At 35.4% G+C, this 12,311-nt stretch overlaps 2 protein-coding genes across 2 annotated transcripts; both read left to right on the forward strand.

The window, feature by feature from the left end:
- Positions 1–700: 700 nt before the first annotated feature.
- Positions 701–12,253, forward strand: LOC124538590 (retinol dehydrogenase 12-like). Its single transcript, XM_047115694.1, has 8 exons — positions 701–851; positions 7,222–7,297; positions 8,458–8,584; positions 8,964–9,100; positions 9,724–9,880; positions 10,518–10,686; positions 11,308–11,512; positions 11,791–12,253. The coding sequence occupies exons 2-8, from the start codon at positions 7,224–7,226 to the stop codon at positions 11,921–11,923; spliced, it is 1,002 nt and encodes a 333-aa protein (XP_046971650.1). The 5' UTR covers positions 701–851; positions 7,222–7,223; the 3' UTR covers positions 11,924–12,253.
- Positions 858–6,104, forward strand: LOC124538589 (patj homolog). Its single transcript, XM_047115693.1, has one exon. The coding sequence runs from the start codon at positions 1,033–1,035 to the stop codon at positions 3,037–3,039; it is 2,007 nt and encodes a 668-aa protein (XP_046971649.1). The 5' UTR covers positions 858–1,032; the 3' UTR covers positions 3,040–6,104.
- Positions 12,254–12,311: the final 58 nt, after the last annotated feature.

Genomic DNA, 12,311 nt, shown 5'->3' on the forward strand with positions numbered 1-12,311 from the left:
GATTACGAAATAATTAATATAAATACTTATAATACTTTATAGGTTTATTCAATCCCTTTAATTTACATTGAATTTTATAAATATTGGTTGTCTATGAATGTTTTTTTAATGTCTCTATTGATAGTAAAAAAATCCGTTTAGATTTGCAAAAAATCTGCAAATGTCGCCTAAGCTATTCAAAAGTGGATTAATGTAGGTAAATGGGGTATATTATAAATAAATACGTATCAAATGGAAAGCGTAAATCTAAGGGTTGTTTATTTTTATTCCTTAATCAATTGGAACAGCTTAAAAAAATACAGACGAATTGATAACCTCCTCCTTTTTGAAGTCGGTGGAAAATAAATCATATCGAAAAAAAAAGTAATAGATACTTAAGAAATGAAAATGTTTGTTATACATATCGTCATATACGTCACGTAAGGCGAAAAGGCTAAAAAAATATTAAACATATAAAAATAAAATACTAAAATAAGAGAAGTGAAAAAAGTGAAAAAAAATGTTAAAATAAAAGCAATAGGTAGCTAGAAACGTCTCAATAGTGCCATCTCTTGATGAGTGGAACAAAATAAAATCAAACCATTAGCCAACTGAATCTATGGTTTTAACGACATCTATCATTGAGATAGGAAAACAACAATTACATTTTAAGTATGCACGTAATTTGTATGATATGAATGTTTTTTTATTAGTAAAATGATGCTTTTATCTCAATTTATGTATGTAAAATTTATGAAAAATATATAATATATTTTAAATAATAAAATATCACTTTTTGACATTTACCATAACTATTCATTGAGTATACCTGCTGGAAGCTGGCCACATTCTCGCTGTCTCCAATTCAGCAAGTATGTAAATGTCATTTTTATATCTAATTTACAAAATTTTTGCGTTAACGGCTGCGAACGGTTATATTTTTTATTGACGTGCAAGTGAAAAAAGTTAGCTATAATCATTTTCCTAATCGCGATGTATGTTTTGGGCGGTCATAACCTCGTCGTGCACATCACGTAACTTCCAAAGGCTCCGATGGTTAGGAAAACGATGGTACTGAGCACGGAGTGGGCGCAGGTGGAAGTGGTTGAGCTTATAAACGATGGCAATGGATTGGGTTTTAACCTAGTAGGCGGTAGGAGCACGGGCGTGGTGATTAAGTATGTGCTTCCCGGTGGAATAGCTGATAAAGACGGGCGACTGCAAAGCGGAGATCACGTTCTGCAAGTTGGATCAGTGAACTTGCGAGGATTCACCTCAGAACAAGTTGCCGCTGTCCTGCGACAGGCGGGCCCGACTGTCCGCCTACTAGTCGCAAGGCCGGCGGATCCTGCTGCTGCACTTCGAGCCCCCCTCCCAGGGACAGCTCTGGTGCCTACAAAGCTACTCGCTGACCCTGAACTTCTCGATCGTCACTTAATAGAAACGGGTTATGGCGCTGTATATGATTTATCGCAATGTTACGCTGACTATATAAATGGCCAAAATGGCGATGTCGAAAACTTGGTAGCGGCTGTCAGCGTGTTAGGCGAGAATCCACAGCAGATCGCAGTTAACCCAATCGTAGCTGAAAACATTTCACCAACTATAACAATAACAGTACCCGTAGAAATACCAACCTTACCCGAGGTTGACATTGTGCATGTGGATTTGAACAAGAATGTGTACGGTTTAGGTATAACTGTGGCCGGATATGTATGTGAGAAAGAGGAATTATCAGGAATATTTGTGAAAAGTATAATAGAAGGCAGTAGTGCTGAGCAAAGTGGTAAAATCAGGCTTAACGATAGAATAATTGAAGTTGACGGAGTCTCCTTGGCTGATAAAAGTAATCCTCAGGCTGTGGAAATACTGAGAAACACTGGTATATCCGTGCATTTAGTTTTAGAAAGATACTTGAGGGGTCCAAAGTTTGAACATCTTCAGTTAGCCATATTCAATGAGGAGAGACCAACGTCACCCTCACCTTCGGCCACCACCCTCACATGGTTTCCAGTGCCTTCACAAGCTGATAACAGTACAGTTGAAATTGAACCAGAGCCTGTGTCCACCACCACTATTGATTCAAGTGTGTTAGAAGTTGGAGATGATAATGAAAATGAGGAAAATGAACCAACCCAAGAAGAATTAGACAGAAGAATTGATGCAATACTGGCAGTAGATGAAGAAGTGATTAAAAAGAAATGGGGAGAAGAAATTGGACCAGAAAAAGAAATAATAGTGGCAGAAGTACACAAGCTTTCAGGTTTAGGAATAAGTCTAGAGGGGACAGTGGATGTAGAGGGAGGTCAAGAAGTGAGGCCCCACCACTATATAAGATCTGTTCTCCCTGAAGGACCAGTTGGGCAGCAAGGAATGCTTACAGCTGGTGATGAGCTACTTGAAGTTAATGAATACAGGTTGCATGGCTTAACACACACAGAAGTTGTAAATATCCTCAAACAGCTACCGAATCGTGTGCGTCTAGTTTGTGCACGAAGCAACACTGATAGCGGGCCCAGGCCTGTCATTAATTTAGCACAGGACCGAGAAGGCTTTGAAGCAAGGAAAATTATATCTGGAAGCCTCAACAATTTAACTACTCTTGTAAAAGCTCAATCAGACACATCTATAAACACATCCAGTACTGCAACATTGACTAATCACTCCAGTCAGTCCAAAAAATCCAAGTCCTTAGAATGTGTGTCTGGCTTAGCCATGTGGCAAAGTAGAGAGGATATTGTGGAATTAATTAAAGGAGATCAGGGTCTTGGTTTCTCAATTCTAGATTATCAAGATCCAGTAGATCCTAATGGCACCGTAATTGTAGTCAGAAGCTTGGTACCCGGTGGTGTAGCAGAGAAGAATGGTCAAATTTCACCTGGAGATAGAGTGATGTCAGTAAACGGAGGCAGTATAAAAAATGCAACCCTTGACCAAGCAGTGCAGGCCTTGAAAGGAGCCCCTAGAGGAATTGTTCGTGTCGGTATAGCAAGACCACTACCATCGAATGACAATTCAAAATCGAAAAGTACTACAACACTGAATACAAAAGCGAGCTAATCTTAACTCCATGACTTAACTCACTGTGTTACGACTAGTCAACGTTAAAACCATATCTATTTTACGCTTAGTTAAGCATGATTTACACTTAGCGTTTAAAACGCAGAATATAAATCGGTAGATACAGATTAAGCCTAAATTTTACACTAAAAATGTTAGAATTTTAGAAAGGCAATCGTACCATAGATCATATAGATTAGTTTCATGTGACATTCAAATGTCCTCGGCTCATGACAACTGGGCTCAAGATCTGCAATACAATAAAACCTTACGCTTTACTAGATAATTGTACATTTTTAAGTCACCATGCCCTTTTGTATTGCACAGATTTTATTACATGTATATATTTATATAACATTAACACCGAATAAAATCACTATTTATATACCCATTGCTTTAAAAATATCAATTAAGAAATAGTTATATTAACAAATATTTCAGTTAGGACTTATAATTAAAATAGTTAAAATATAACTTTCTGTTTGTACCTATGTTATGATTTTTAAAACATTACCAAATGAAATAGTGGATTAATATTGGCCTATTTGGTTTTTTTATAGGTTTTTTTTTATCGAAATTGCTGTTAGAATTATATGTATCAGAATGGGAATTTTATAGATTTATAAAAATATCACATAACAGCACTTTTGAATCATCCCATAGAGTTAGATAGAATTATAGTATAACACGAATATTGTAGATGTTAACCTAAGGGAGCAATTAAATAAAATATCTTCTATTATATGTAAATAAATAAATTAGAATCTCATAAACATATAGACATACTAAATTATATTTATAAGATGTTTTACACAATAGTTAAATGTATTCTTGCTTCCCTTTGAAAGTAATATTTAATTTTTTTTGAAGTTGGTTATGATTTTAAATGTATGTATTTATTATCTATATTTAAAAAAATATATATAATATATTAATTTATTGAAAATAAGATTATACAGTATTAAATACTTTGTACCTTTTCTCAACATTATAATAAATTGGAGTTCAAAATATTAAAAAGGAAAAAGGGTTCCTAGTCGTCGTTGTACCCTAAAAAAAGTAAGTGCACTATAAATTTAAGATGCACATGTGATATTTTTATTTACATATTAATGTTTACGAATAATTTCTGTGTTTACGTAATTAATTAATCATTTTGTATGTTCAATGTGTTTTATTAAAATTAATGTACTAAATAGTGATGGACCGAATGAATACGAATAAAAAGCCGGATATTCGTTAAAAAATTTACAATCCTCTGAAGTTGTATGATGTATCCACCCAAGATATATATTGTAGTCACGTGTCATGTGTATTTTTTTATTTTTAATTATTGAATTGTTACACTTATCTCAAGTAAAATGTACCTATATATATACGGTGAAGTTGATCAATAGCGTATAAAATATCGTAACATTCGGCCAAATACATTTGGTGCATCACTAGTGCTAACTACTAACAAAACAGTCAATTTTATATTAATAGAATTAACATAGTCCATAGATTCATTTTATGTAGATCTAAAGCTACGTCTCCACCAAACGAAAGGTGGCTATTTGTGTTGTCATCACGCTGAATATTTCTATTGTCAAAAAAAAAGTCGGTGACTTTGGAAATGACAAACATAAATTGCCAACTTTTTCAGTGAAGTCGCAACGTATCTGATTGTTAAGACATTTCATGCTGTCGTTTAATTTTAGAATAAATATTAAAAAAAGATTTTATGATTTTTAAGCATGTCTGTTAAAAATGTTTTTTATAGAAAACGTTAAACGTAACAAAATGTTTCTTCCCTTGTCCGGTGGTCTTATGTATTATTAATAATATAATATATGCCTTTATTATCCATCAACTGTAGTATCTGTCTAGAATTTATAGAGATCTAAAACAATACCTAGAATTCGAGTGTCGTCGACAGCGGTGTAAAAAAATTATTGTAGTTTTTTATGCTGTTTAAATTAATCTACGTAATTGTAAACAGGAATTTTATATTACCTTTTTTTATTATCTTTATTATTTCTTGTGAACAGTCATATATATTTTTTTTACTCACGTTCAATACGAATCACAATTAAAAATTATAATCTGTAATAAACTCGAACTACAAATGTGTTTAAATGATACTTAAAGTTTTACTATGAAAAAAATAGTATTAAAAGAAAATTTTTGAAATAAGTTTACAAAAAAAGATATCACTTTAAAAATTTTTAATATGTTAATATAAAATTGTTCATAATTTCATTTTACATGACGACTGTTCACGATACAATGTAATTGTGAAAGAATTAGTTTGTATCATATAGGGTTTATAGGGCAAGCAGTGCCATTCTGTAAGAATTAATTTCGTATATCACTTGACAAATGACTTACGGTGATACGGCATTTTGATGCGTGATTCTTATAAATTTTCAATTCTCAATATCGCATATCACTCTGATATTACACGCTCGTGTTCCGATGTCGATTTTCTTCTTACAGAATAGCTCTACAGCAAAAAAAAATATAATCTGTTTAAATGTTGATGCAATCAGCATCAACAAAACCCAGCCGATACGACTATGAATCTGGATTTGGCAAATTATAACGCAGAGTATTTTGTTTAATGACAATCAAACACAACACAGTAAAAATTAAAATCCGAAACATGCTCTGCGCTTCGCTAAAAAAGCTCAGACCCATTGATACAGACTATCTTGTCTCTGGAATAAATTAAAATATTACATAAAGTCAGAAATATATGAGGATGTGTGTAATGTTACGATCATTGATTGCCTTTTCTAGTTCCTACTATGCATCGTGGTTGTGGATCGATTCTTGCCACTTTTTTACTTTTAATAATATTTACAAGATTTACGTTAAAATCTATTATTTATTAAGTATACTGTGTACCTGCCAGGTCATTGAGGTTTGACTCGTGAATGTTATATGTTACTCTGTTCTCGTATATTTCTGATTATCTTTTTTAATTATTAATAGTTTATGGTATTGTGTGCTGTACGTGAGACGACACGGCGGTTAGGCCGTTTACACTAAAATGAAATAAACATAAGATATGTCTTAGTAAATATTTTTTATTTTGATAACCCTACATACCCAATAAAATTTTTAATTGTTCACTTACAATTTATAGTGATAGAAAATGTCTTGTTGCCTTGGAAGTTATTAAGCTCTAGGAAACAATGCCTTGAATTCAAAAGGACAGGCTCGAAGGAAATTATTGAAATTGTGAATGTAAAATGTTAATACTGTTTGCCCTCCCCGAAGAATAGGTCTTTTGAAAATTCTTTATTCTGGCGTCATTGGTACGTAACGAAAGTAGGTAATCGATACTAATATGAAAGGGATACTATATACTGGGCTACCTTAAGGTGACTGGCTCAGATATGGTCATTATAAGAAATATTAGCTATTCCTCACATTGTTTATATGTCGATAAGTATCAAGTACTGTTTCGTCCCTGGTCATTCTTTACATGAAAAACGATAAAATTGAACCAATTATGCACGATTGTGCTGCCAGTGATGGTAGGAAAATTTGCAATACAGTTAATTATGAGAATAATTAGACGCCACAGCAATCAGTGGCGGCGAATGGCGTAGCCGGTGTGGGTGTGGCTCAAGACCTCGCGGCGCAAAGGGCTTCGCGCCTGACATTTAAAAAAATACAACATAACATTGCGATCAGAGTACTGTAAAAATAAACAAGAGCCTCGCAAACTGTATCTTGCTCACATTAAGATTCGATCTTGCGCCGCCACTGACAACAATCCTGCGTAACCGGAGAAATAAGGGACCTAGACTAAGTTACCTATCTTAAGGTGCTGCTCGAGACTCGGAAGTGTAGTAGGAAAGCAAAAGAATAAGCTAACAATGACTTTCAACAAGGCCAAGGAAACTTGGTCTGAAGACGGGCCAATCAGGAAGAGCTATCGGCAATTGACAAATTAACGCGAAATAGATTGTAATGTAACAGTTTAACTTGGATAGATTACAATATTGCGTTAAATTGCAATCATGTTTCAGGGCTCAAAATATTTCGACAGATTACACCCTCACGAGACGTTTTGTAATGTAACGATATTTGTAATCTAACGGTGACATATACAATACTAGGCTGTTCTGCGTCTTTACATTAATTTCATAAATATTATATTATCGTGTATTTACGAGTAATTTTCACCAGCAATGTGGGTGCCCAACTTACCTGTCACAATCTTCACCGGTCTGGCGGCGGGAGCGGGCGCGCTATGCATTTTTAAGTAAGTTAATATGTTGTTCGATACAAGATTTTGTAGATGATAAAAAAGCGTGGAATTAATACCTGTTGACTTCCAGGCAGGATATATTAATTTAATAATTGTATTAACTTAAAAATTAACTAACATGACTGTATTTTTTTAAATGTTGAAAAAGAGTAACTACTGAGTTTCTTGCCGGTTCTTCTCGGTAGAATCTACTTTCCGAACCGGTGGTAGCTTCACTTAATTGTTAAATGACGAGTCAAAAGTGCTTGTAAAAGCCCACTTGAATAAAATATACTTTGATTTTGATTTGATATCATTATAGAATAGGTCTAAGTTATACAATGCCTACTTATATTTTTACGTAATGTATTTGTAAGAATGATGGTGCCCCGAATATTTTCTATTGTAATTTCAGTAGTTCGGGATGGCCAAAATAATATTATTGTTTTACAATGATGCTCCAATCTCTCTATCTTTTGTTAGGAACAATCCCCGCTATAGCCCAATTTTATAATGACTGCTGAGTCATATTTAAAATAAGAAATAGTGTTTACATGCAAGTATCAAATGCTATGCCATATAAAATAATATTAATTACAGTTTAACAAATTATTGATGAATTAATTACAATAATAATTGTATATAATGTAAATTCAATAGCCCCTGCTATATTCATAATAGGCAATAATAATATGAAATAAATTATGATATAGAATCAAATGTCATAACACCGTATTGAAGGCTAATGTTACTCTTGTAACACTATATTTATTAGCAAAACAACACCTATTTCTATTCGCGAGCAAACTAATTTCTGCTTGCCCACTTTCTGCTCTAAAGCAGTGAAAAATCATTTGTTAATATATGATTGGACTTATTTTAGTTCCTTAATTATGGCAATTATTAAACATTACAATAAAAATGTAGGTACATCTATAGGTATAGACATTATCTTGTAATTACTTAATATGTATAAAAACTAAATTATTGGTTTACGATTTATGCTTTCAATTATCACTCGATGTAATTGTTTAGTTCCAAACCTTCAAAGGGAGAGGAGGCCTTTAGCCCAGCAGTGGGAATTTACAGGCTGTTGTTGTTGTTGTTTGTTGTTGTAATTGTATAAAATACTTTAAAAGTGTCTTTTGTATTTACTATATTCTGTAATATTTTAGGGATGTACATGGCGGAGTACCATTCGACAAAACTGTAATGGCGGAAGGGAAAACTGTGATCGTTACAGGAGCTACCAGCGGTATAGGCAAGGAAGCTACTTGGGAGTTCGCTAAACGTGGGGCTAAGGTACCATTCAATTAACCAACTGTTTATACAGAGTTCTTAGACCTTATTTTAAATTGGTTATTATTACAGTCTCTACTCACTTTTAATTAAAGACAATGAGATTTAGACAGACAATTTTCCTATTTTTTCTAATATGAAACTCCTATCTTATAAAAGTCCGTTTTTTAGATCGAGAAAGTTTTAAAGAATAATTTATTATTGTGTTAACCTTTTGCAGACGAATCCCGACGTTAAAATTTCGATTATTTTAGTCGTGAAATACTACGTCTGGATAAAACTTTCTCTTCTGTTCACGAGTCTGTGCTTTCCCATTTAAGTTCTTTCTCTAGGAATATTTTAAAAAATGTATTTGACTAGTTTTGTGTTCTGTTGCTCCAAGGTGTTCATGGCGTGTCGCGACATGACGAAGTGCGAAGAGGTTCGCCGTGAAATCGTCTTGGAGACTAACAACAAGTTCGTGTATTGCCGACCCTGCGACCTCGCCAGTACCGAGTCCATTAGGAACTTTGTAGATAGGTCTTTACTTGTATTACATTTTTTACTATAGCCATCTCCTTACTAGAAATAAGCAATAGTTTTTTTAATCTCGTGATCGTGAAGAGTCGAGATGGCCCAGTGGTTAGAACGCGTGCGTCTTAACCGATGATTGCGGGTTCAAACCTAGTCAAGCACCGCTGATTCATGTACTTAATTTGTCTTTATAATTCATCTCGTGCTCAACGGTGAAGGAAAACATCGTGAGGAAACCTGCATGTGACAAAATTTCATAGAAATTCTGCCACATGTGTATTCCACCAACCCGCATTGGAACAGCGTGGTGAAATATCTTCCAAACCTTCTCCTTAAAGGGAGAGGAGGCCTTTAGCCCAGCAGTGGGAATTTACAGGCTGTTGTTGTTGTAGTTGATCGTGAAAATGTCTTGAGAAAACCTGCATGTGTCTAATTTCAATAACATTCTGATATAATTATGCCATCTGATATGTATTCAGCAAGCGGATCAAAGAAGCGTGGCGGAATTAGCTCCAAAAGTCTTCTCAAAGGAAGATAAGACTTCCAGTACTGCGACATATTCAAGCAGTTACTACATGGTGTAAATATAGAAGTTACAAACTTTATTTAAAATGTCATTAATTTGTCAGGTTTAAGAAAGAAGAGCCGCACGTCCACGTGTTAGTGAACAACGCGGGCGTCATGCAGACCCCCAAGGGCGTCACGCGGGACGGCTTCGAGACCCAGCTCGGCACCAACCACTTCGGACACTTCCTGCTGACGGAACTGCTGCTGGACACGTTGCAAGTAAGTACTAGTAAAGACTTTTCAAATAAACAACCTTTAATTCACGTATCCCATTCAAATTGTTAACACCACAACGTTTTTTACACTACTAATAATAATACTACAATTTTTGTTCCAATAAAGTACTTTTGCGCAAATCCTTTATAAATATCATAGATTCAAGATTCAAGCTCTCGACCAGTGATATCGCGTCATTGGTTATATTTACTAAAACAATATGATGTTTATTTGCGTAAGGAGAATTGAATGACAAGATTATACAGATTTTATTTTTATTTCACTTACCCTATGATTTATGATATAGACAGATGGACGATCACCTTGGCTACCTGGTGATAAGTGGGGAAATTGGGGCTATTCTCACAGTATCTCTTAATATTAACCATTCTAAATGCTAAAGGAGCTAAATTGTTATGTCCCTTGTGTCTGCAGTTACACTGCATAATCACCCTTAAATCAGAAACACAACAATTCTAACAAACTATAGCTGTGTGGCGGTAGAATATTTGATGAATACCTGGTAGATACCCAGACAAGCTTGTACAGATCCTAACCACAAAGCATAATGCAGTGTTATGGGAATGCCCAAACAATTGCTGGACTAAGACTTATCTTAAATTTTCTAAATCTTTACCAGAAATCCACACCGAGTCGGGTGGTGGTGGTCACGTGCAGCGCGCATGCGAAGGGCAAGCTATACACGGAGGACCTCAACATGTCCACCAACTACGACCCCGTGGCCGCCTACAACCAGAGCAAGCTCGCCAACGTCCTGTTCGCGAGGGAGTTCGGGAGGAGAATGCTTGGTGAGGTTATCCGTTATTACACACAATAATAATAGAAGAGAGAGAGAGAAGATTTGGAACACACCCCACTACGCTATTCTCATGCGGGTTCGTGGAATACAAATGTGGCAGAATTTCTATGGAATTGGATGTTTTTGTTCACTGTCGAGCACGAGATGAATTTATTAACGCAAATTATGCACATGAATATTCAGCGGTGCTTGCCTGGGTTTGAACCCGCCATCATCGGTTAAGACGCACGCGTTCTAACCACTGGGCCATCTCGGCTTATACATCTCGCCTTGGTTATTACAAAAGTGTGACCTAAATTCCCTAACTCCTATTAGTATCCGTTTTTAATAGTAACAACCTGTAAATTACCCACTTCTGGGCGAACGCCAAATCTCCGTTTGAGGAGAAGGTTAGTAGAATAGTACCCAAACATCGGTATTTTGTATTGTGGTGTTCAGTTGCAGAGAACTAGATTTTTGTCGAATTAATTTCATACACACCGATCCTAACCAAAGCAGCTAAATTAATTGGCAACTCCTAAAGAGAAGATTTGGACTATCCTCAGCTCCGAAACACGTAAAAACTTTTACAGGAAACCTTTATATATTAATTCGAAGAATACAATTACAGAAACCGGTGTAGCTGTCGCAGCGGTGGACCCTGGCTTCACGGACACGAACCTCACGAGGCACATGGCCATGATGAAGAGCATGACGCGGTTCATCGTGTACCCAATATTCTGGCCCGTCATGAAGGTGGCGCGGACTGGCGCCCAGGTGGTCATACACGCGGCCCTGGATCCGAAACTGCAGACGAGTGCTGGGGATTACTTCGTGTAAGGATACCTTCGGTTGTGTTCATCTTAAATATTTATTTGAATGCCTAGATATCATTTTATTGTTAATTTAATCATCCATCAGCGTTTTGGAAGTATGCCGGCATAACGGACAGTTATGCCATCATACCAACCCTAGCCTTTCTCTACTTCTGGGTGTAAATAATAATAAAATATTTCATATTAATAACCATATTAAACTATAGGCTATTATTTATTCAATCATTTTCTTAATTTTTATGTTATTCTGATATAAAAGTTGTTTTTGTTTTGAATAGGGACATGAAAAAAGCGATTCCATCAGAAACGGCACAGGATTACGAGCTCGCGCAGTGGCTGTGGAAGGTGAGCGAGAGGTGGACCAAAGTGGACCAGCACAAGGAGGCGCTCAAAATATCTCAAGCGGCTTAGTGTGTTCATAATAAATAAAGCAGGTGTACATGACCGGGAATTGGACTGTTAGAACTAGCGCGCACTGGTAGCTTTTGTCACGGTGACTTTAAAGTGTTTGTCACTGTCACGTCACTTTTCCAAAGTGGAGTGCGCTCATTAATAGAGACAGTGACAAAATATTTTCAAAATCGAAGTGTCATTTGCCACTATGGATTTCGAAAATGCTGTAAAGATTTTGTGAAGGCTTTCGCTGTAAAGGATTTTATGAACATACGGGATAATTATTAGTATGTTAATATTGCTTCAGTCTACACGTGATATACAGGAACAATAACATAAGATATTGAGTAACATTCTAAAAGTATTACTTTTGTCATTAATAATTTTATTTCGTCTGTGTTGACTT

Source organism: Vanessa cardui, chromosome 20 (genome assembly GCF_905220365.1).
Source record: "Vanessa cardui chromosome 20, ilVanCard2.1, whole genome shotgun sequence".
Classification (NCBI taxonomy): domain Eukaryota; kingdom Metazoa; phylum Arthropoda; class Insecta; order Lepidoptera; family Nymphalidae; genus Vanessa; species Vanessa cardui.